Raw genomic sequence first — 24,332 nt, 5'->3', positions numbered from 1 at the left:
TCATTCAACATCACCTACTCATTCAATTATGTTGAAAATGTTCCAGTTAAAAGCATCTGTATCGGTAATAGTGGATATGGTTTTATTTGGTATTAAGTCGATACCGCTAGTGGTCAACCATATAGTACCTCGCGTTTTTTCTGGGAGGTAGTTTCCACTGATTTCCACCAGAGGGCACTAGAGACAGCTCCTCTTAAAAACAAGCCCATTTAAAACTAAATTAAACGCAACGAACGCAACAACAAATTTGACAGAATGTATGTTTGTCACTTACTGTCATTGTTTGAAGATAAATCTCTATACTACTCGTTCGCATGCATTCAGAAGTTGGAGTGTGTTGTTTTGCCTGCCATCTTAATCCGCCTCGGACACCGGAAGTGCTCCATGCACGGAGGCTGGAAAGTGCGTCACAGCGCAGAGCTGCAGAGAATAAACCGAGCCTGCCGTCCTGCACCCATATCGCAAGGCTTTTTTTGTTTCTGCACTTTTGAATTAAACCTTTTTTTGCGGCAACATGGTGAAGATTGCTTTTAACCCGGCTTTGGCGCAGAAAGCTCTCGGCAAAGAGCCTGTCGCTGTGAAGGTGAGCGACTGTGGACGGTTCACATTAATCCCGCTAGCAGGCCTGCACCGGCTGCACGCAGCAGATGCACTCGGTGGGGGCTTTCCTCGCCGTGCAGTGTGCACATTGGTGCAGTTATACCCGGGCCTTAAACTGCAAATACCTCTGATAGTAGTACACGGATGAATGCATGACTGCAACGCGTCCTTGACTATGTGTGTGTGCGTGTGTGTGCGTGTGTGCAGGACCCTGAGCTCGGCACAGCTCCAGTGGGCATCGCGGGTTCCACAGGTCGTTGTCTGGTCACACTGCTGGGCATCGCCTTCATCCTCAGTGGACTCATCGTGGGGGGAGCATGTCTCTATCGTTATTTCACCCCCAAGGTAAATGTATTGCTATTACATAACATAACAGCTATTATACATACATGATCAATTGGAGGTTAATATCAATTAAATGTGTGTTGTGTTCATGTATTGGTCTATAAAAAGTATCAAAAATGAAATTATGTAAGTGCTTTACTGATACTTGACATTTTTGAAGATCATTGAATCATTTTTTGTTGTTGTTGATCATGACTGTAATTAAAAAAAACATTTTTTAGACAAACATTTTTGGACAAAAATAAAATTTAATTATACCAGCAAAGATCCCAAAAAATCCACTCATCTCTTTTGAATAGGAAGTCGTGTAACAATTTATAAAGCTACACCACGTTAGTTCAACGGGGTCAGTTTAGCTCCATTTAGGGTACTCTGTCTCCCCCTGGTGGCAGTATTGATGCCAGCTGTTATCTTCAAGCTTTGTGTGTAAATAAAGTATCCGAGTGCAGGTACAGTTTCCTGTGCCCCCATGAGATGACATTTTCCTCTCATCTGTCGTCCAGAGGCTGTATCACGGAGCCATGCAGTTCAGTGACGTGTCAGCAGTGGGCGATGCCGAGAGCCGGCCGTACTATCTCCCAAGAGTGGAGGAGGAGGTGGAGATTTCTGACAGTATGGCCGTCATCAGTGTCCCTCCGCCCCGTTTCAGGCCCGGAGACCCCGCTTACATCCTGCATGACTTCAACAGGGTGAGGGAAGGCCCCATGAGGGCCCCACGAGGACCCCAAAGTAAGTAAAGTACTATGCTTCAGTTTTGTTCTCATGTATGTGTGTGTTTGAGTAGAAGCTGACAGCATATCTGGACCTGACTCTGAGGACCTGCTTTGTGATTCCACTCAACACTTCAGTGGTGCTGCCCCCTCAGGATCTCATCGACCTCTTCTCACAGCTGATCGTGAGTACGCAGCGGCCAAAAAGCACAGGAGACCCGACAGCAGCAACATTTCACCTGCGGTAATCCAGGGATTTAGTGTCATTCCAGAGATTGTTTGTGTTTTAATCCCAGCAGGCCTGTCTGTAACAGAATGTGGTTTGATGAAATAGTAATGCACCAACGTCTCCATAGCTATACTCTCATATCAATGGAATACTGTACATTGCGTGGATTAGCCGTTAATCCAATTTTTTGTGCTTCTGTCCAGTCTGGCTCGTACCGCAGCTACTTGGTGCACGAGGACCTGGTGGTGACCGAACGTATTGACGACATCAAACCTCTGGGCTTCTACATCCGGCGCCTGTGCAATGGCAAGGACACCTACAGAATGGAGCGCCGTGCCAACCTCCCAGGTAGGAATGTAACCGTTCACTTTTCAGTGTTATTTGCAGTTCAGCAAGTAAGTGCGGACAATTTTGAGGTCTAAAGGTTTATACAAAACCAAAGCAAGGCACATAGACCCACTTGAAATGTCAATTTCTATCTTATAATATGCATTTTTCATACTCAGAATGCATTTTGGTTGCTATCCGGGTATGCATTTTGTGACATGTCCATGGTCGTCATTGCCTTCTTCTCCGATTTTGGATCAATTTGCAATAAAAGTGACTGTATCAATTAGTATTGCCTCTGATCACACCTTTATATACCCACCACTAATGAATGATAATGTAGGATGATTGCTGTACAGATTGCTGTCACTTTCGCATTTCACATGATGTGTTCAAAGACCGTTGAATAAAGTGTGAAAAGTCAACGTTTTCAGTGAAGCATAAAGCCATTGACATGTAAAATGCTGGGCTTCTGAATCCCGACTATTCGACACAATCAACTCAACTTCATCTTCACTCTTTTGTGTCCGCCAGGTGCAGGGATCCATAAGCGTTCTGCAGAGGAGTGTTTCACCATCCATCACTTTGAAAACAAATTTGTAACCGAGACACGGATCTGCAAGGCTTGAAGGGAAGCCGATCTTGGTGCGAGAGCGTGAGAGAGTTGTCGGGAGGAGGTGGAGGAGGAAGCGACATTGAGCCGAGGCTCCTGTTTTATTTGCATTCCCTGTTTTAACCCTCAGTGACACGTGGATTTAAGTTCTAGCCTCCTCTGCTACATTCTCTTAAAGCTGTATCGGTGGTCTTAGCTGTCAAGTATTAGCTCGCTAGTCTTGTGCTAACAAACGGCATATACTCCTGTTAACTGAGGTTTTACTACGTTTTGTTTCCTCTGTCGTGTTGCCGTAGCTTCCTGCAGAGTGAATTGGTCGCTTCTGTTTTTCAACATCTAATATTTCAACAGCGTGCGTGTGTGTGTGTGTTTGGCCTGCGCACATTCAGAGCAGCTTTGTAAACTCACAAGGAGATGTACAGAATTCTGTGATGTGTTATATTATTACATGTTTTAGTACAATAGCACAAATCACCTTGGAAATGTCGGTTGCGGTTTTAACTGTCTTTTCATGGATGCACAAGTCCTGCTGTATGATGTGTATTTAATGATGTCATACCTGATGGTGAAGTATAGCGCCCTATATGACCAGTGCTTGTGTTAAACCCCCGTTGTGTCAAAAACCCTCACTTTCAAAGTGTAATATTCTCTTATTTGTTCAGATAATTTCAATTCTTGTATCCCCGCCGTTCTCAAAAGGTTTAATACGTATATAAGTTCATGTAGATTCACGATTACTCAAATGAATTGAAATGGAATTGATTCAGAAATATATGAATTTCTATGTCAAAAAGCATGCTTATTGCAGGGCCCTCGACATAGACTATTTTCAACGGCGTCACACTGAAAGACAATCACACAGGAAGTGTGTTTTTCCCCAACTTTGTAACAGAAGCAGCTACATGAGTATTAGATACACAACAAATACGTGTAAATATTTACCTGATCTCACTTCAATAAAGTAGAATTTACCCACTTAATTTAATGTTTGCTGCTCATCTTTGTGCGAATGAATTGGAAAGCTGACTAACGGGTGTATTTCCGTCTAATAGCGTCTAACAGAAGGCCTTCTTGACACACACACACACATAGCACAGTTTTTCAACATGTAGGTATGACTCAAAAATACAGGAAGAAGAGGCAAACAATGCATTATCGCACTCTTTCACTTTTTAGAGAGGTGAGGAAACTGCTCCACAGACTCTGTACCTTCATCGCGGGCTCTTCGGCAATCACCCTTATCGATGCTAGAGTCCACTGCTGTCGACATTTTTTTAATACAATTTGAAAAACTTTTAAATGACAGAACTTCGCTTTTCCGGTAAAGGCAACCGCCTCCTCCTCCAAAACTCCAATGTTACCAGAAGTAGAAAATGGTGCACTAAAAACAGTCCTTCAACAAGTCATGAAGTCCTCCGCTTTGTCAAGAAACAGGCCTGCTGGAAGTCCCGTTCTCCGATACCGTTATGTCCGGTTTGCTCAATCGCTTCCAGAATTCATCGGTAGTGAAGTAATACATGATGGGGTCCAGGCAGCAGTTGAGGCTGGCCAGGCAGAGTGTGACGGGATGACATCTCAGAATCAGGACCCTCAGGGCACAGCTACTCAACGTATTGGCTTTGGCCAAGAAATCCAGAGGCATGGTGATATGATAAGGAGCAAAGCACACGAGGAAGACAGCGGCGCAGCTAAGAGTCATCCTCAAAGCCCTGCGCTTCTCCCCACGATCAGGAATGGCCCCGGCTTTTGGCCTCCGAAGACTCCCGGCGGTTAAGCAGGTGCAGGCTAACACCAGACTAAAGGGGATGATGAAACCTAAGAGCTCGGCGATGATCAAGATAGCCCAGGCTGCCGATGAGCTGATCATTTGCATGGGCAGCTCCGAGAAGCACACCTCGTCAGCTCCAGGGAGGGTGGCCCCAGTGTCCATGTGTCTCAGCAGAGGGAAGGCCAGACAGCACAGGCAAACCAGGAGCCATCCCAAGGTGCATACGATTACATCCGCCGTTCTTCTGGAGGTGTTGTACCTCAGTGGTCGCATGATGAGCTCACAGCGACGCACGCTCACGCACACCAGGAAGAAAATGGAAGCATACATGTTGACGTACTTCAGATAGAAGCAGATCATGCAAAGGGTGTGACCAAATGGCCAGCTGTTGTTCAGGTAGTAGTAGATCCTCAGAGGCAGAGACAGGACCTGAATGGAGTATCAGGAGCGGTTAGAACTCATATCTCAATCAGTCCAGCTACGATGCATTGAGAAGAGTCGTTCGTACCTGTAACAAGTCAGCCACAGCCAGATTCATCATGAACACCACAGCCTTCTTGGTTTCCCGGACGTAAACCCTGAACACCCACAACGCCAGGATGTTTCCCAGCAAGCCCGGAACCAGTATGACACTGTACACCACCGCATACATATGGTGCTGATACGTCCGCAGCTCCCCCGTGTTTTTGCAGCTGTCATTCATCTTAAAGTCACTAATCGCTACGGACACGATACACTGGAGATCCACTCCGAGCTTGCATCAGGATCACAGTCTGGTGATAGTCCATCATGGTGAGGAAGAGGTCATACAAGTTGAAAGGTCAGTGTTCCCTTCATGGAAGAGAGACAAAATATGTTGACTTCAAAGTAAGTAGAGGAGAAAAAAGTGACCCCACATCCACACCAGCGACGTGTACGGTACAGTACAGTACAGTGCAGGAAGCTCTGTATCCATCCGGTAGTCTGTTTTGCTCTGAGAACAACCGACTAGAAAGTAACTTATCATATCGTGCATATAAACATATCTGGTGGTATTTGCAACACATATGCAAAACCACAATGATGTTAACGCTGCGCTCTTTAACGTAATGCATGTCCACATGCAAATCAGCCAACAATGACACCGTGACAAACATCTCGGCACAAAGAATCAGGCAAATACGGGAATAAAACCTCAGGAAATCTCTGTTATGGTCATTAAAAAAATATAATCTTTGTATGTATGATAATGTTTGGTGAGACACACAAACACCAGACTTGATCGCCAGAATAACATGCTTTTATTGCTTTTATTGTTTGATTGTGCCTGTTGTATCATCTCCAACGAGGGGGGATATAGATATTTATATATTTAATATAAATATCAATGATAAACAATGAAATATTGATTCATCTTAGTGGACCAGATGGGAAAATAAATGCCTTTATTCTTATGTAAATTTTAAAAATCATATGGAAAGTTACTATTTTGAGTACCATTGCACCTGCATGAGATACCCAACTGTGTGAAAGCCCCCCCACACTGATACACCCTGAAAGAATGATGAGTCCTGCCTCAACACACACCACAAACAGGTCACACAAGCCACACTGAAAATGCTCTACCCCCTAAGTTTCATATTTTGTCATAATTAACGTGCTTTGGGGGTTTTCATAGCACTCACTGAGTCTATAAATCTTTTCCAGGTAGCTCATCTTAAGTCACATTTTTCAAAAAATATTTATTTCTAAGGAAAATAATAACTGGACAGGTTAATATTATGGATGTGTGATTGAAATTATATTTGGATTGTGCTGCACAGTGGCCTAGTGGATAGCATGGTGGCCACAGGAGAGTAGATCTGGGTTTGAATCTCCATTTGTGCATCTCTGTGTGGAGTTTGCATGTTAGCTTAATTGGTGACTTAAATTGTATGAATGTGATGTGAATGGTTGTTTGTCTGTAAACGCCCTGTGATTGGCTGGCCACCAATCCAGGGTGTACCCAGAATATTGAGTGCAATTGAACACATAATGTATAAAGAATGCTTAAGCTACAGAATACCATCATACAAATAAGCATCTGAGTGGAAACCATCTTGAATAGACTAACATCTCACACATTTCTTATCATTTGTCTGTGGGAGGAAGTGTGGACACAACACGGAACTTCGTGCACGTGTACTGTACTAACACAACCACAGTGACACGAGCATGCGTGTAGTGGACATGGGGTCTCTCCTACACACACACACACACACACAACTCCCATTCCTCCCAGCACAGAGATTCACATGAGTCATTCCTCCACATTCCAAGCATCCAACTCTTGTAGAAACCAAACCTCACACTTTGTCTTCAGTCGTAGGAAATATAATTACCAACTCCAGTATCTCACCTCTGTCTTCAACCTTGAAGCCTTCTAGCATCAGGAAGGAGAAACATCATCCCAATGCTTCTCCACACTCTCATTCACTTTCCATGTTTGCTGCTTGGCCCTCCAGCTGCTTTTTGTTCTCGTATCACTATTTCCGCATGATGCCTTTATGTGTCTCTGTCTTTGTTTCACGTGCCTGTCTGCTGCAGAAGCTATTCAGCCCCCGGAGTTTCCTGTGAATAAGGGGGAGGGGTTTACAGGAATTTTCTGAACTGTTATTCTGTTCAAGGGCATGTTTCCATTGGATAAAAAACATTTCCTACTGTCTTTTTAAATTGTTTAAAAAAAATGAAACAGACATTTTTTGTTACATATTGTGTAATTCTTTCACAACAAAAGGTGCTGCGATTCAAGGCAAGAAAAGGAAATCAGACGTGTGCATATCTCTGGTGACTTGATGTTGTGGTGAAAGCCGACTTCAGAACCAGGTGGTTTATGGTTTTGAGGAACGGCTGCAACTGCCGTCAAGATGAAAATGAACTCACAGCTGGTTTGTTTTGCAGTAAAAGCCGATAAGATGAGGCTCTCACAGGCGTCTCTCCTCGGGTTAGAGCACAAGCCCAGCCTGCCGTCTGACTGCAGTCAGCAAGTACTCGGAGTTGGATCATAGTGCAGTCAGTTTGTGCTTGTCAGCGTGCTATCAGATTGATGTGGGTCATGATATAATGTTGCATGACTTTCTACAGCCTGTGTTATGTCTAACTGGAAGTATGACATAATTATCCTTGCTAAATCGGACAATAAATTACATAGAAATGTCTGCCATACTCCCTCCATCTTGACGGGGCGAGGGCCCGCATAACCTGGTGCTTGTCACGGCCACCCGTCCATAGAAAGGTTTTTTTATAACAGTTCTTTAGCAGCAAGTCAAATGCAAGATATTTTTGTTTTGTTGAATGAATTAATAAATTTGACTCCCAAGATGTAGGATTATATACTTATAATCCATAGACTCCATAATGGATCTATTATACTTTTTCCACTTTTCTGACCTATAAATGTAGTTAGAATGTTGTTAAATGAGGTTTGTGCATTTGGAAGTGAACTTTTAAAGAAGTTTGGGATGGTTCCAAATACTCAGTTTCAAAATATGTGATAAAAGTGCCTCTTTGTGATGTCACAGAGGGGCAGACTTCCTTATATGGTGTATGGACGTGGTTGGAATAAATTAAAATGGAATGTTTTGTCTGGAAATACAGCTGGAATAGATTATGGTTATTGTGTGTAGCTGCTCTACATGAGTCCACAACTCAATACAAAAGGGCCAAAAATGAGCACAAAAAGCTTTATTTGTAGATTGTCGTCGGGCTAACATATTTCAGAGTTCCAGATAGTTAAAATCAGATGAGCTGACCACCAGTAGAGAACATCTGCTGGGACTGTGAAACACACAACTGCCATTTCCTTTCCTGAGCTCCCCAGGGAGGATTTAAGGTCAAAGAATGTTTCGGTCAGTTGATCTTGACGTTGATCTCGTTAGTCCCACAAAATGCGTCAAGATGTGTTCATCCTCACGTGTTTTATTTCAGTTGGGTCACTCAGCCTCTCTATTTGAGAAGCTACTCTCAAAACTCAACAATCTGTGTGTGACCGCCGTATGGGAGCTGACCGACGTCGACGAGCGCCTGCTAAGGTGCAGCCTGAATTCTGCAGTGAGGAAGTAGTAGAGCAGAGGGTTAAGGCAGCAGCTCAGGCTGGCCAGACACAGAGACACGGGGTGGAACTGGAGCACAGCCAGCCTGAAGGCACAGTCTGATACAAGGTCCTGCTGTACCATGAGATATAACAGGAAGTTCATGTGGTACGGGGCAAAGCACAACAGGAAGACGACAGAGCAGCTCAGCACCATCCTCAATGCACGCCGCTTCTCCACGGTACTTTGCTGCCTGTCATGGTTGTTGTTATCAGCGCTGGTGAATGAGGAGAGATGCCTCAGCGAGTTGTCTGATGCCTGGTTGTGGTAGAGGGAGCGGCTGATGCAGATGGAGCTACAGCTAATGGACGCCAAAGGGATCAGGAAACCAAACAGCTCAGCCAGCACCATCAAGGTGACAGCCAGAAGGATTGGAACGCGCCGCATAGGCAAGTCTTTAAAACAGCGGACTTGTGCTGCATTGGCGCTCGTTGGTTGGTTCAAAGACGTCACGTTGTGCGTGATGTAAGCTGCGGGCCGTTGGGTGGAGGTGGCATGCAGGAAAGCGGGTGTGTTGAAGACAGCCTGAGAAGTTCCAAATGTGGGAGAGTCACTGCTGCTCGCCCGCATGATGATGAAAGGTGAGCAGGCTAGACCGACCAGCACCCACACTAGGACACTGATGGCAAGGTCATAGCGGCTCCTCCACCTTCGAGTGGCGAAGGGGTGGAGCAGGAAGACACACCTCTGCACACTGATGCACATCTAAGACAAAAACAATGAAAGCCATTTTGAATGACTTTAAAGGTTTCCTGCATGTTTAAACAAACTGAATAAGAACGCATAACCTCCTTATGAGCCAACAATATGTTGTGATCGTTTATGAAACAGGTAGGTCTTTAGCTCTACAGAAAAAAGCCTCTTCCCATTTTGGCTTTATTATGGGGTTTTTTTACATCTGAAAAACACTTTCTGGCTGCCATTTAATCAAGTATTGAGGATACTATTTACTTTACATTTGTAATTTTATTCTCTGTAAAGTATCCATATGTTATGAATCATTCTGTGTACTATTTTCTTTCTGTGTACAGATTTCTAAGGTAATTCATTGTGGTGAATTTTCAGCCTTATTAATTATTATGTGTATGAATAAATTGCCTTTGACAACCTTAAAAGGCACTCATGAATAGAGAGTCAATTCTCACAGTTGCTCCTTACCAGGAATCCAATGGCTGCGTACATGTTGAGGTACTTCAAGTAGAAGCATAGCAAGCAGATATTATGTCCAAAAGGCCATGTATGTGTCAAGTAATAATAAATCCTGAGTGGCAGAGAGAGGATGTGGATCAGGTCTGCTAAGGCCAAGTTGATCATGAAGATCACTGTCTTGGTCTTCTTTCTGTCACACAAACACAATACAAACAAGTGAACCATGTCAAGACATGTAATGGTGTGTGTGTGTGTGTATGTGTGTGTGTGTGCACCTGACATGTCTGCAGAGGACCCACAAAGCTATGGTATTGAGTAGCAACCCTGGGATGAAGAGCAGCAGGTAGAAGTATGTGTACATTTTGTCCATGAGCTCCTCCCACTCTATCATACGGTGGTCGCATGATGTGGTCACCAAGGAGCCGCTCCATGACCGGGATGCATTCAGCATCATTCCTTCCATCACATGAAAATAGCCATAAATCAACTAGTTTTGCGTGTGCATTTGATGCCAAAAATAGTCATATCTTTATCTGTGGTGTGATTACAGCAGGAAACCAAGAACCCTCCCTTCCTCATAGATGGTGGCCTGATTTTATAGTTCCTCTGTCATTTAGTGCACACTCACACTTAGTTACTACATGTGGAATGGCAGACTAAAATTAAGGAAAAAAGAAGAGAAGAAAGACAAATTTGCAGTAGCTCACAGCGGCAAACTTGCAGCAAATATAGAAAAAAACAACACAAGATAAAAAATATGCAATGGGAAAATACTGCAATTGTATAAACACTGCAGTGTCAAAACCAAATCTGCAACTTTGCGTAACTTCACAGAAGTTAACGAGGCTACAAAGGTGCCAGACCAGAGGGATTTCCTGTTGTGATTTATGAATGTCACCTTAAATGTGTAGCACTATGATGAAAAAAAACAATGAAGAATATCATAAACCTTGTGTGCGCAGGCCACACACTTAGGAGACCCGAGTTTGATTCCACCCTCGGCCATCTCTGTGCGGAGTTTGCATGTTCTCCTTGTGCAAGCGTGGGTTTTCTAGGTTAAATAGTGACTACAAATTGTCCATAGGTATGAATGTGATACACTGAATGGTTGTTTGTCTATGTGGGCTCTATGATTGGCTGGTGGCCAGTCCAGGGTGTACCCCGCCTCTTGCCCAAAGACAGCTGGGATAGGCTCCAGCACACCCGCAACCCTCGTGAGGATAAGCGTAGAAAATGAATGAATGAGTTACCTTGTCTTTTGTCTTCCTCCTAGTATGTGCATTAGGGCAGCAGGTCAGACCAAGGTGGGACCTCCGTGCAGCAGAGTGGTGGCGTCACTCCACTCTGCAAACAACAGACTGTGGTACCGTGGCTTCAACGCCATGCAGTTGTATATGAACATCTCAGGCTGAGGTTAACATTCAGTTGTTTGACTTATGCGGTACAAAAAAGGGGAAGTGATTGCCTCACACTTTTATGTTATGCCACACAGACCCTGCACAAAACGGTGGAGGTACAGAAAGTAAGGAAAACATTTATGCATTTACAAATATGAAAACTACACTTTGACAATGTCAGACAGATCCTTATTTCAATAATATGTTAATTATTGTGGCTATAGTTTGCAGTAGTGCATAATAATGGAAGAGAATTTCCCCATTCATTGTACTGCAAAGGTGTTTCTGCAATATTTATATCTTCCGCTAGAGGTCAGCATGGCGCAACATTTGTCGTCATGAGCATGATGGGCTACATTTAAAGAGGTCATGTTGATGTCCTCTGGTGCATTTTTTCAGCAACACTCTTACTAACCCATTCAAGGAGCAAAGCCCCGTTCTTGTATGTTTCTCTTGAACGCCACTCCTCTTTGCATCATGGTTTTCCAGCACATTTTATCTGGTTGCAGCCATTCCCCCCAAAAACTCTTTCTACCATGTACAATGGATACCAAAAAGGCTCTGTATTAGCTTTGGCAACATTTCCACATTCAATTTCTGCAATAATACTCGGATAAATTAGTCATGCAAGCCTTTGTGTGTCTATGTTTTGTATTTTGTCTGCTTAGCACAGACGCAGGGGCGAACATTCGGGCGGCCCACTTCCATTCCCAAATAAGGCCATGATTCTGTTCCATGCATGGGTGCCTCAGCTGTAGCATCGTATAGAACATCACAGAAAAAGGTTGAACCCTTCTCCAGCAGTGCTGTTCCGACAATGCAGTTCAGATTACAGTTCAGATTACAGTTGCTCATTGCAATGTCATCATTAGCAAGTGGAGTTCAAAAGTACCACAGTGCATCTTATGCGCATCCTAACTGTACCTACTGTAGGATTACTATTTGGCGACTCTCTGTCTCTTGTAGCCTGTCACTTTTTACAGTGCATGGTCTAATAAAAAGCTTGTTAGCTTGCCCGGCGTCACTATGCCAACGGTTCAGCATTCAATAAAACATTTGTTCCCGACTTCAAAACAGCCACTTGTCCCTGTGGAGGCCATTAAAACTCCCGTCTGCTGGCACGTTATGGAAGTGTTCTCTCCGTGGAAAGAGTGCATTTATCCTGATAACCCTAATGTATTGGAGTTCATGCTGTCTCAGCAATAGGAAACGCAATCACAACGACCTGCTGAATCACGCGTTGGCTGTTTTTTTAACCTTATTATTTGTGCTTTTGGGTGATTATTCAGTCAACACTCTTCAGTCGTACTTTGGATTGTGTACACATTGCTGTGAGACTTTGAGCAGCTCTACAGTCTAAGGCCAGATTAGGAGAGAGAGACTTCATTCAGGAGCGAACAATGGACAATTGCTTTGGTCGTAATAGCCATTTGGCCTATGACAGAGCAAACAGGCCAAGGTTCTCAACTGGATCATAACAAGAACACATTGTCTGCTTGCTGAAAACAAAAAAGGAGAAACCGTCTCAGAGTTCAAACGTACAACCGTGCTGTTGGAGGCCAGTCCGCAGTGGGTTTGACCAAACTAACAAACTGAGCAGCAGGATCCTGAAATAATAAATGCCGCAATGAAAGCAATTCAAAACAATGATTTAACGGCCCTGAACTTCAACACAAGACACATTGTTTCTCACCAGATTTGCTGTATTGTGTTCATAATACCGTCCGCCATATTAACAGACATATTTTGTTGCCAAATCTTGAACTTAAACAACAAAATGGAAGGTCTCGGTGAGTTAAATATAGTTAAAAGTCCAGTGCATGAGTGTGTGTGCTAAGCCTGAGTCATTCGAAGATCTCTTTTTAAAAGGTTCTTCTTGTCTGTTTTCTGATTGCACCTTCTTAATAATAAACAGATACGTTCCTTTGTTCCCAAGTGGTGGATTAGTTGTTAAAGCCCAGACCATACTTCGGGACTTACCACCGGACTTAGCTAATCTGCTCAGTTATGCATTTGTCACTTTCAGGACAAACAACCTTAATTTTTCAAATCCAAGGTCTCTTGAACCCACTCGTCCTTGTTTGGTTATTCTTCTCATCAAAACTGACTCTCTGATACTTTACTGTCTTTTCCATTCCTGGTCAAAGTGTGAGTGTCTCTTGGTAACGTGTTTGCCTGGTACTGGGTCTCTGTGTCGCTGCGGGGAATGCTCTCAGGACGAGATCCGGACCCTTTGGTCCCCATGGTCAAACTTTTTTGGAAGCTCTCTGAGGTAAAGTAGTAGACCACTGGGTCTAAGCAGCAGTTGAGGCTGGCCAGACACAAAGTGATGGGGTACAGAGTTCGGGCAAAGCGCTCCACGGAGCAGTTAGCCAAGGCCTGGGTCCTCACCAGGGCATACAGGAAGAGGATAGAGTTATAGGGGACAAAGCAGATGATGAAGATGCCAAGATGGACGAGAATCATCCTCAAGACGCGCCTCTTGCTGTCAGAGCCGTGGCCAACAGTCACTGGACGACGCAGTGTTCTCAGAACCAGTGAGGAACATACCAAGTTGGCCAGGAGGGGAAGTAGGAAGCCAACGATCTGGAAAGACAGCGAAACATCATCATTATTTTAGGTTATGTTTCTAGATAGAACTAGAACTTTATTCTCTCTTTTGCAACATAGGTTGAGTTTACCCCAAAGCTACAGTTCTGCAGGTGAATTAAGTGGACGAGACATGCAGCATAGATGCTGGAATGTCTGTGTAGATCCAGGTCATGATATCGAGGCCATTGGACTCTTTTTGTTTGTTAAAGATGTTTCACCATGTTTCAATACAAAATTAAAATGTTTAAAATGACTTTAATGGGATTGGAGAATTCACCTCAATGAAGATGGTGATTTTGGAAAGGTAGGTCCTCCATGTGCTCTTTGAGAATCCTTCAAAACAGGTTGTGGCTCTGTTCGTGCTGTTGATGGTTGAAAAGAAAGTGACTGATATCCCTCCTCCCACGATCGTGAGCCACACAGCCGCGCACACCAGTGCGGCGTTTCTGCGTGTGCGGATGGAGCGGGAGCGGAAAGGGTAGACTATGGCCAAAAAGCGGTCCACACTGATGCAGGTGAGGAAGAGCATGCTGCCGTAGATGTTAGTGATGAAAGCTGTTCCGGAAATCTTACACAATCCATCCCCAAAAGGCCAGTGGCGGTTAACATTGTAGAAGACCTTGAATGGCAGTGTAAAAACAAATACTAAATCAGATAGTGCTAAATTAGTCATGAACATTGTCGTCTCGTTGCGCATCTTCATGCGGAAGCAGAAGACAAACAGCGCAGCGCAGTTGGTGATGAGACCTAAGACGAAGACCACGCTGTACACCACCGAATACAAGTTGTACTTGAAGGAGTCGTCAATGCCGCAGTCCTCCATCCCAGTCTCGTTAAGCACCAAACTAGCCATGATGATGGTGAGGAGGTGCTCCAAGGAACAAGCTCACCCCAGGATGGAATGTTACGTTAAGGATGAGAGGGGGCGAATATGTGGGAATGGGATGTGTCAGCAGGGGATCCCCCAGGCAAGCCTTCTCCAAGCCATGGCGGACACATAAATAAAAGGCCGTCAGGATGCTCGGCACTCCTGCAGAAAGAAGAGGAAGAAGTTCATGTCATTTCCTTAGCAGCAAAAACTTGAGTCAATAGACATTTAAATACATGACAACACAAAACATTTTAAAAGTGACTATTTATCATTCTTAATCATCACTATGGCTGTCGCAAAATTACAGGAACTTAAATTTCTTGAGCTGAAAAGGTTTGGAAAAAGCTGCCCTATCAAATGCTGCACAAAACCTCAACTTTAACCGTCTTAACTTCGATTTATTGACTCATTCCCATCCAAAATAGGAGCTATATGCCACATTTTCCTTGCTCTAACCTTACCTCTTTGTGCCTTACAAGGGAAACGACCATCTATTCAACAAATCACTACTACTTCTTTGCCGGTTGCCAGTCGAAGTACGTGACATGAATACGCTCGTATAAACATTTAAGTATTGTATAGACTCACATGACAGGCTGCACTGTTAGGCCTCAAGGAGTCAGTGTCTTTGGAGCTTTGCTTTTCAAAAGAAAAGTCAGGAAATGCTCTGGAGACATTACAGGCCTTGTGTTATACAACACTCCCTCACCAGTCGTTTAAACTGGAATACTGGAATTGATCGATATCCTTAGTGGATATGGATATGGAGCCTCTCCCAGTCTGATACTAAAAATGTTTAAGTGAGTTTGGATGCGATTCATAAACTCACACCACAAAGGAAAGGCTGTGAGCTTGCATAGTCCATCAGACGTGTCCGGTGCCAGCTGCAAAGTGACATCTTTACGGCGTTTTCACACGCCTCTCAGAAAGCTTCCACCGACTTTCACAATGCCCTCAGTGTACCCATCTGTGGCGAGCCCACACTCGCATAGGCCCGTCCACACAAACAAGCAAACGGTTCCATGTGACCGTTCACACACAAAACCCACATTGAGGTTATTCAGTCCAATAACGTGTTTTTTTTTTTTTTATTTCCACACATAACAAAATGGCTGCTGTGCATGAAAGAACTACAGATTGACATCTCAGCATGCTGTGGATTATATTGGCAAAAAGATTACAGCCTCCGACATGTGTGTTTGGTTTCATGTACAGGTCATGGACAGCTGCACTTAGACGCCCCCCCACTCCGACGTCCGTGGTGGTGACAGAAACAGACCCCTGGGACCTGCTGATCCCTGTGGATCGAATTCAGTTTGTACATCCAGCTGTTGCCTTCCCTCACTCACACAGACGGTTTAAAGTGGAAAATAGTGATGCGTTCAGGAACGTCTTCTTGCTCAACAAAGACTAAGAAGACGTGGACAGTGGAACCCGCTTATATTGACAGCCGTCTGACTTGCTGACTGACATCAACATACAAAACACTGACAATAACTTCCCAAAAAAAGGATTTGAGAGAGGGAGCCGGTTGGATCACCATGTCTGTTCTGGCTCATCATCATTGACTAGCATGTTCAAGCAAGCACAATCATTTCAACATGTACTTCAAACTACTACAAGAACAAAATGTGCAGTTTGTTCGGGAAAGGTGAGCTCTTCTTTAGTCATGTGTCCGTTGTGAAATCTGGAATTTTTCTCAAGAAGTTCAAGTAATGGCATGAAGTAAAGACCATAGCAGTGTTAAGAATCAAACCAGAGGGCTGAGGTTGGAGTAAATTAAATAGACTGTTTGGCTCGGAAACAGGAAGTCTGTGGAAACACTGCAGAAAGAGGTGCAGAATCTGAAAGATCTAGAAAGCTTTATGTGTGGGTTAGCTGCTCTATTGGACATGAAATAAATCTTAATTGTCCATGGAACTGTATTATGCACATATTTTCTGTATGCGTCTAATCGTTATCATTTTCTTAAGACAAAATCACTGAATTTCCTGTTTAAATACAAAGCAGAAGCCAAAGATGAGGGAGCCACCAGCGTCTGTTTTCGTCTGTATAATTTCTGTCTATGGTTTATGCAATGAAATGTGTGTCCTAATATTGTAATGCTGTAGTTGTCGATTGTTTATGACCGAGTTGTGTTTTAAAAGTAATCTTCAGTAGTTGTTCAGTTCCTTTACATTTGAGTACTTTCTTCCTCCAGTCCTTCATTAAACTTGATGTAGATATTTATACCTTTCAACTTGCTTCTGTTTCAACAAAACCACCTTGTTTTTTTGTTGTGAACGTCATGATGATGATGACAGGTGAGTAGTTATTCTCGCCAGGTATTGGAATGCATGTATCCATGTTGTTGATATCCACAACCAACGCCTTAGATCTCAGCAAGTTAGCCACTTCTTCCTCTACTGAAGCATCACCTTGTTGTCCTTAGTTACCAACTGCACTGGCATCAGACCTGCATGTAATGTGGCGTCACAATCACATTGCTCATGTGTGTGATCTGTTCCAAAACACCAATCTTACACATCATTTGCATCATTCTTCAAAGCATCCATGTTTTCTTCCAGCCCATCACTTGTTTACAAAGTGACACATTATCATTCACAAATTACTTAGTGTTTCCTTAAAGATTTGTTATGCTGTTTATCTCTTTTGTTGTTGGTTGTCGCTGGTTTTGTCAGCGATTATCAGTACTCGTAACTTGTTTTTTTGACCAGAAAGTTTTGAAGCCAGTGGTGTCAGCAAATAGATTTGTATTTCTGGTGGAGCTCTATAGTCGGGAAAAGTGTCAAATCAGTCCAAAACCTCAAAATATGTGCAGAGGTCTTTTCAGTCCCTCCTCACAGGAAGTGACATCACCAAGAGAGTCAAAGTGTATATGTTACGTGTGGAATATTTGAATATCATCTGATAAGCTTTCATGTGCTGGTATAGACAATGGATGAATGGATGGGATTCAAATGTTTAATTGGCTATTACTTTAATTAACCTAATTTACTTATGCTACTCCTGTAATACACAGCGTGTTCTGCAATTGATCTTTTTGTGTTAAGTTAGTTTAGTTGGAAATTGATCATGACAAGACTTAGAAAATCATTGCAAAATATTCTATGAGTAAAGAGTAGAAACTCACAGTGATGAATGGATGATGACAGCTCTCTTCTTTGGCAGCTGATGTTTGTCAATGTGAAGCAGCTGTCAATAAGTTAGAATCCCACACGGTACTGTTTTCACTTCTCACTGCAGTGGCTTCAGTCTGCAAATCCACGAGAAGAGAAAAGTCTGATCTTTTGATGTTGTCTCTGAACAGTTATTTTCGAGTTCTTCCTCCCCAGGCGTGCGTCCTGTCTGTTGCTTGTGGGCAACAGCTCAGCTTTGTGTGCTCGTGCGTGTGCGCGGGTGCCAAAGAGCGGAGGGCTGCACAGGAAAGCACACAATAGCACCTTGGCCAAGCTGCTGGGGGGAGGAGAAAGGAGGAGACAGGGAGGGATGGGGGCCAAGCTTAAGTGCACACAAACACTTTTATTGCATATGTGAGCACCGTGCACGTTTATGCTATTCATTATTACATCAATAAGAATGCTGAGTCACACCAATTCTGTTAAGCTCTACACTAATGCTTTTATGTGGCAGTGTTTTTGTTTTATTTTTTATTCAAGTAAAAGTACATTCTCTGTGTGGAGTTTGCATGTTCTCCCCGTGCATGCGTGGGTTTTCTAGGTCAATTGGCTAGGTTAATTGGGTAATTGGTCATTTTGGTTGGCTGGTCACTCCTTGGAATGGCTCTCACTGTACGTTGCTAGAGTCCCAAAGCTTTAGAAATGCCTCCAGAATGCTTTCCAAACTGATGGATCTCAATTGTCTTCTTTCTGGTGGGCAAAACCCTTACCATTCTGGGTTTCCAAGGCAAACAATCTTCACATCGCTCAAATCTTCGCCATAATCACTGCAAACTTCCTTTGTGGTACACCGCTACGTTTGTTTATCTGAGTGATAATACCCTGATGCCGTCACTTCTGGAAAATGAGGCTAAAACTACAAGAGCCAGTTCATCATGGCTGATGTCAGGAACTATAAATGTAATTTTTGTTCCCTTTCCAAAATGTAACAATATAGAACATAATTACTAACAATATATCATACCAGGTACTCTTGTAACATAACGTCAGTGCCTTCTTGCACTCCTGTTAATAATAGTACTATATTTTAACTGATCAAAGTCCTGCCGCTGCATTGTTATTAAACAATTTTCATGTCATTACTGACCAAAAGATTTATTTTTAGCAAACTGAGAGGGTGTTGGACACATTCCCATTGTGTTGAGGCTGGCATGGGGATGTTTGTGTGTGCATGTGTATGTATGTGAGAACCAAAGAAAAAGAGACACTTGACAGAGGGGAAATGGTTTAGGGGATAGCGTCTGGCCATACCACAATAGCAACAGGGAGGACAGGATATCCTGCTTACCGCATAAGCTCAAGTCACGCACACACGCATGTACTAATAAAGTGCATTACACACCATCAGATGTTCAACACCTCCATTGTTGGAGTCCACTTGATTGTGCCACATGAGTCACGCACGATAATAAAAATGGGTTTGAAGAAGTTTTATAACCACAAGCTTGTGTGCCATCGTTTGATTTGATGAGATGCTGTACAGTTTGGATGGTCCTACAACTCAGGTGGGACCTTGCCACTTTGCGGTTTGAATTTTGTGACTTCACTCTGTCAGTTTTTCAAAATAATATCAGTTTTGTGGTTTAATATGGCCTATAGTTAGCAAATACAAATATAAAATTGACTATAGGGGTGCTATTTCATGTCAGGAGGTCTCAAATAATGTTAAAAACAGTATTTAGAAGGCTGTAAATAGTTTTTTTACGATCTTAACTATGAAAATATTCCATGTATAGATAGATAAGGGATTACTGTATAAATTAACATACTTTTAAATGTTAATTCATGCTGACTGTCTTAACCCAAAGAGTGAGCATTACCAGAGGGCGCTCTAGTACATTCTGCTACTGTAGGCTACCCCTGGAAAAAAATAACTGAAACATCAACTGGCGAAGTTGTTCAGAAGTGACACAGAGGATGAAGAGTTCAATGGATTCAGTGATGACTCATGGAATGAGATCGGGAACTTGGTGAACTTACTTGCTCACCAGTAACTTGCTTGAATCACTGGCTTGTCCTGAATCTGAAATACATTTCTACATAAATATGGCATAGTATATTTTAATATATATATTATATATAAATATATATATATTAATCTGTTCTGCTGCTGCTTCATTCATACGCATATACTTCACTGGCGCCCCCTGCTATATGGAGGAAATACTGCGTGTTGAGGACTATTACTGTACAACGACATTATTTCTGAATCCACTAGGTGGGGGTGCCAGTTAACGTCATGTGTTGAGATGTCGTGATTGGATGAATGATTTGACAAAAAGGGTTTAATTTGGCTGGGCTACAACAGCCCCCCCCATTCCCCCGTCTTTCTGTGTTTGGTAACGGTAACCAAGCTCTGCTGCTTGACCAAGGCTTTGTGTGTCACACCAGCAAGAACAAAGACCCCATTACAGCAGCCGGCTCAGTCCTCTCCCTCAGCCGCCCCTCTTCTTCGACCCCCGTGTCCTGCCCTCCTTTAATGCAATGATGAGTGTACTTCCTTTACTTTTTTCTCCCCTTGCCTACGTCCATCCTCATTCATGTGCTCCAGGAGGCTTTAGGAGCAGCCCCATCGTGCCATACATACCTCTGCCCTGACAACAGAGCCGGACAAAGGCAGCGAGGCAGCACAACACAGGAGACTTCAGCTTTACAGGCTTTATGGACTGATGTTAACATGGCTGCAAAGGACTCTGCAGTAGTTTGCATACGTGTACGCGTCCAAAGCTGACCTTGTGAGCGCCCGTTCAACTCTGACCCTAATGGGTGCCTGCAGGCTCAACATTGAGCAGGGGGGGTGTTTACCCCGCAGAACTGATAGCTGAAGCATGAACACCCATGGTTGAGCACTCGTCCTCCAGACTGAGACTGACCAGACTGACCCCGGCCTGCACAGACAGTAACATAATAGGCTAGCGCATAGCAAGTATCTGTCTGTTAAAGATTCTGTAAAGATTTCGTAAAGATTTAATCAGTCCATCACTTCCTCTTGATGAGAAAACCAACACAACTTGAAAAGATAGTTTACTTCATCTTAATCTTGATTATTTTTATTAGTGGATGTTATTTATTCAGTCAGAGGAAGCCGTACCGGGGGTCTTTAATGTCCCAATACAATAACAAAACCTCTTTTCTTTGCCATTTGGAGTCCATAGGGTTGGATTTAGTGTTTAGTTTTTGAACAATAACAATAAATAAATACAAATCATAAAGCTTAAGTATCACAGCAAGCAAGCAAGCAAGCATATGCTATGTACATGATATGTCTCAGGTAATATAACACAAGTAGAAAAGTAATAAAATAAATAAATGAACAAAAAGTATATTAAAAATAAATATAACAAAACTAAATTAAGGTTCATTATCTCAGCTAACCACTACTGGAATACCCGAGTAGGGTGGAAAGAGTACTTACAAGGCTAGAAAACAGAGACCAGCAACGCGTACCACAAGAGAACAAGCTACACAGGTAAGGCAGCCAACGAGACAGGTGCTCATGGAACAACAATCTGGCACCAAACAAGTCCAGGTGCCCGGCTTAAGTACCACAGGTGAGTGATTGCATGCAGGTGTGAGCAGGTGGCTCTGCCCAGGCAGGCAAGGCAGTGCACTGCAACAAAAGGCCGAGAGGAGGCAGCAGAGAGACATACATAGAAACGTCAATATTAGTAAGGATTAGTATAGGATTGTATAAATGAAACAATGGACAAAGAAAATGTCATTAAAAAGTTTCTTAAAAGCTTTTCCCAAGATTTTAGAACCTGAAAAATTCCATTTGTGTTTGCTAATGTGTATTTTTACTGTATATTCAACGATTTATACACTATAACCAGTATGAGAAGTATCCCACAACACAACAGCTGTTTTTCCTTTCTTTTTAATATACGTGTTATTAAATTAGATACAGAGTACTAAGTCACTCATATGAAAGTGATTTTGATGTGTATATATATTTTTCCCCTTCAATTCCATGGTCTTTGCAGTGCATCAATTAAGGACTAAGTGAGACTAAGTGACAAAGAATCAAAATCAATCAAAATCACCTCACTCACAACTGATGCACCTCACTGCCACCCTCTGCTGGACTCATTCAATATTGCAACTAAGTGTACAGTGTAATAAATGTCTTAATAAACAGGTAATAAATGAAATCATTAACTATGCATGGGAGAAACTTCATTCGAAAGTAAAAATCACATTAATTCAAGTGAATTGGAAGTGTGTTGATTGGCTACTGACATAATGTATGACAACTGTGATGTTTGACCCTTGCCTTGGTGTGCCATTTTGTTTTTATGATCACCTTGACCTGTGTTTGACTCATACCATCAGCAAATCTCTGACTGTCTGTTAATCCTATTAAATTAGTGTCTGGAAGAAAAAGAATGACTACGTGCTTGATCCCTTCACCGTATATCACATTTATTACCACATAAATTTCTTGGAAGAATTTTATTATTTGTACTTTTTTATGGGCTGTCTGGCACATTAAGACAAGTGAGACGGCACGATAGCATAATCTTGTTCACATACAGAGGAGATCGTAATCTCTCACTGTTAAACAGTTCACAAGCATTGCATATGAAAGCTATAATTACACAGAACACTGTAACATGTGCAAACACATGATTTTGATTTATTATTTGGTCAGTTCGGTGGTTTTTAAGTATTTCTCTGCGTGTGTTCCTTTAGTGCAGTGCATATGAACATGTCATAAATAAGCTAATGCTGTTCTAACTTTAAAAAGTAGTTATATGACATATCTATAGAAATATTTCAGCATGAACTAATTCATTTTAAGTGCATTTGATTTCAATTAAAATGACATCTAAGTGTCTGTCTGAGATGAACATTTACAACCAAATGTTTAATGAAAGGGCTGCACGCCGGACGAGTGGTTAGCAAGTAGGCCACACAGCTAGGAGACCCGAATTTGATTCCACCCTCGACCATCTCATCACCATGGAGTTTGCATGTTCTCCCCGTGCATGCGTGGGTTTTCTAGGTTAATTGGCAAGTGAGTGTGAATGGTTGTTTGTCTATATGTGCCCTGTGATTGGCTGGCGACCAGTCCAGGGTGTACCCCGCCTCTCGCCCGAATACAGCTGGGATAGGCTCCAACACGTGAGGATAAGCAGTAGAAATTAATGAAAGCAGCTTTTTTGTTTGTGTGGACTAGAATGGAGCAGAACATAAAGCAGCCATAAATTACTTAGTGATAATGTCTTCCTCAGACAGATGGACAAAGCGTGCAGGGAGAGTGGAGGCACCACTTTGGAGCTCTGCACGGTCTGGAGAGCATCATGCTGCAGGGAGTTTGATGGCAGCAAAACCAGTAACTCCAGTAGAACAACTATCCAAACGAGGGTACAGAGAAGTTTGCAATCTCTGAGCCAGTGTGACACCAGCATCGCCTCCAGAGACAGGAGAACCCCAACAGGAACTACTGGTGAGTATCAAGGCTGGTTACACAGTACATTTACAGCCTTCACCCACTGGAGTGGTACCACATCATCATCCTCTTTCATGGACCACCAGGCCAGCATACCTCCTGTCATCTGAATAAGCCAGTGCAGAGCCACCAGTATCAACAAAAGCCAGCTGGGCCGGAAACACGTTGGAGGGTTTAGTGGAGATGCAATGGGAGTGGAGCAGCCACACTGTACCAAATGACCAAAAGAAACCCAACTGAAATGAATTGAATGAATAAATTTGTCTTTATACGTAAAGACAAATGTAATCTGTATTATGACCCCAAGGGGGAACTTCAAGCTGCTGATTATTTTATATGCACAAAAGGGAAAAAACACTGCTCTAAATATGTCAAAACATATTTAAAAAAATCAATTATTCAGCATAATATTTAGCTTGACATTATGCATGGTGTGTTTGTGGTGCACTATTCATCAATCTTCAGGAAAGAGGTTGGACTTTATCCAAGACGTTCTGGCATTAATGCTGCGCAACCCTCCTCCCTGAAGACTGATGAGGAAATAGTCCTTGTACACGCTGGGTGGAGTTCTGTGATATCGGAGGCCTTGTTTCTGCACCGCCTGGTGTAAACATCACTGACAGATGAATGGCAGGCTACACCCATTGACTTCTACCACCCACTACAGCGCTTTCCAGTCCACTACAGTTGCCAAACCACGCAGTCATGGACTGGATCAGGACACTGCCTACCATACAATATTCAGTCAGTGTGCAAGGCGTCATGTGTGGTGCGACGAATTGCTGATGTCAGCGTAATGTAAGCATGTGTATGTTGTATGAGATACTGACTGATGTTCTGATCCACCATCTCTTACGTAGGTCCAACATCAAGACACACTCCAGAATGCCAAAAAAATATTTAGACTGTTCTTCCTGTAGTGGTAACATTCTGTCCTAGTACTTTTTCCCTTTACAGTGTTCTGAACATTCAGTCAACACAATCAATGATC

General features: G+C 42.9%; 4 protein-coding genes across 5 annotated transcripts; 1 reads left to right on the top strand and 3 right to left on the bottom strand.

The window, feature by feature from the left end:
• Positions 1-370: 370 nt before the first annotated feature.
• On the top strand, positions 371-3,804 carry LOC131110269 (integral membrane protein 2A-like). Its single transcript, XM_058063202.2, has 6 exons — positions 371-583; positions 808-945; positions 1,449-1,634; positions 1,730-1,840; positions 2,088-2,232; positions 2,746-3,804. Exons 1-6 carry the CDS (start codon positions 515-517, stop codon positions 2,838-2,840), a joined length of 744 nt encoding a protein of 247 aa, XP_057919185.2. The 5' UTR covers positions 371-514; the 3' UTR covers positions 2,841-3,804.
• Positions 3,805-4,063: 259 nt separating this feature from the next.
• On the bottom strand, positions 4,064-7,132 carry gpr174 (G protein-coupled receptor 174). The gene is made up of 3 exons (XM_058063201.2): positions 6,970-7,132; positions 5,101-5,423; positions 4,064-5,021 (listed from the first exon to the last, which is right to left on the bottom strand). The coding sequence occupies exons 2-3, from the start codon at positions 5,293-5,295 to the stop codon at positions 4,248-4,250; spliced, it is 969 nt and encodes a 322-aa protein (XP_057919184.2). The 5' UTR covers positions 5,296-5,423; positions 6,970-7,132; the 3' UTR covers positions 4,064-4,247.
• A 1,174-nt stretch (positions 7,133-8,306) lies between these two features.
• On the bottom strand, positions 8,307-11,248 carry p2ry10 (P2Y receptor family member 10). 2 transcript variants are annotated; one of them, XM_058063786.2, is made up of 4 exons: positions 11,101-11,248; positions 10,126-10,306; positions 9,860-10,040; positions 8,307-9,406 (listed from the first exon to the last, which is right to left on the bottom strand). In XM_058063786.2, the coding sequence occupies exons 2-4, from the start codon at positions 10,302-10,304 to the stop codon at positions 8,543-8,545; spliced, it is 1,224 nt and encodes a 407-aa protein (XP_057919769.2). In that variant the 5' UTR covers positions 10,305-10,306; positions 11,101-11,248; the 3' UTR covers positions 8,307-8,542. The 2 variants fall into 2 exon arrangements, with proteins under 2 accessions (XP_057919769.2, XP_057919768.2); XM_058063785.2 differs by lacking the exon at positions 11,101-11,248 and having other exon boundaries at positions 10,126-11,068.
• Positions 11,249-11,442: 194 nt separating this feature from the next.
• lpar4 (lysophosphatidic acid receptor 4) lies at positions 11,443-18,189 on the bottom strand. The gene is made up of 3 exons (XM_058063787.2): positions 17,844-18,189; positions 14,117-14,869; positions 11,443-13,833 (listed from the first exon to the last, which is right to left on the bottom strand). The coding sequence occupies exons 2-3, from the start codon at positions 14,690-14,692 to the stop codon at positions 13,345-13,347; spliced, it is 1,065 nt and encodes a 354-aa protein (XP_057919770.2). The 5' UTR covers positions 14,693-14,869; positions 17,844-18,189; the 3' UTR covers positions 11,443-13,344.
• Positions 18,190-24,332: the final 6,143 nt, after the last annotated feature.

Source organism: Doryrhamphus excisus, linkage group LG22 (assembly GCF_037039965.1).
Source record: "Doryrhamphus excisus strain RoL-2023G ecotype Guam linkage group LG22, RoL_Dexc_Guam_v1.1, whole genome shotgun sequence".
NCBI classification, from domain to species: domain Eukaryota; kingdom Metazoa; phylum Chordata; class Actinopteri; order Syngnathiformes; family Syngnathidae; genus Doryrhamphus; species Doryrhamphus excisus.
Note: the sequence above shows the minus strand (reverse complement) of the source record. Positions and strands in the feature narration are given on the sequence as shown.

Coding starts and splice junctions, on each gene's coding strand:
- LOC131110269 (XM_058063202.2), top strand. CDS start 515: ATGGTGAAGATTGCTTTTAACCCGGCTTTGGCGCAGAAAGCTCTCGGC. Junction 946..1,448: donor ATCGTTATTTCACCCCCAAG/GTAAATGTATTG, acceptor TCTGTCGTCCAG/AGGCTGTATCACGGAGCCAT. Junction 1,635..1,729: donor TCCTGCATGACTTCAACAGG/GTGAGGGAAGGC, acceptor GTGTTTGAGTAG/AAGCTGACAGCATATCTGGA.
- gpr174 (XM_058063201.2), bottom strand. CDS start 5,295: ATGAATGACAGCTGCAAAAACACGGGGGAGCTGCGGACGTATCAGCAC. Junction 5,022..5,100: donor CTGTGGCTGACTTGTTACAG/GTACGAACGACT, acceptor TACTCCATTCAG/GTCCTGTCTCTGCCTCTGAG.
- p2ry10 (XM_058063785.2), bottom strand. CDS start 10,313: ATGGAAGGAATGATGCTGAATGCATCCCGGTCATGGAGCGGCTCCTTG. Junction 10,041..10,125: donor GTCCTCTGCAGACATGTCAG/GTGCACACACAC, acceptor TTTGTGTGACAG/AAAGAAGACCAAGACAGTGA. Junction 9,407..9,859: donor ACGCAGCCATTGGATTCCTG/GTAAGGAGCAAC, acceptor TTTTTGTCTTAG/ATGTGCATCAGTGTGCAGAG.
- lpar4 (XM_058063787.2), bottom strand. CDS start 14,692: ATGGCTAGTTTGGTGCTTAACGAGACTGGGATGGAGGACTGCGGCATT. Junction 13,834..14,116: donor AAATCACCATCTTCATTGAG/GTGAATTCTCCA, acceptor CTGTCTTTCCAG/ATCGTTGGCTTCCTACTTCC.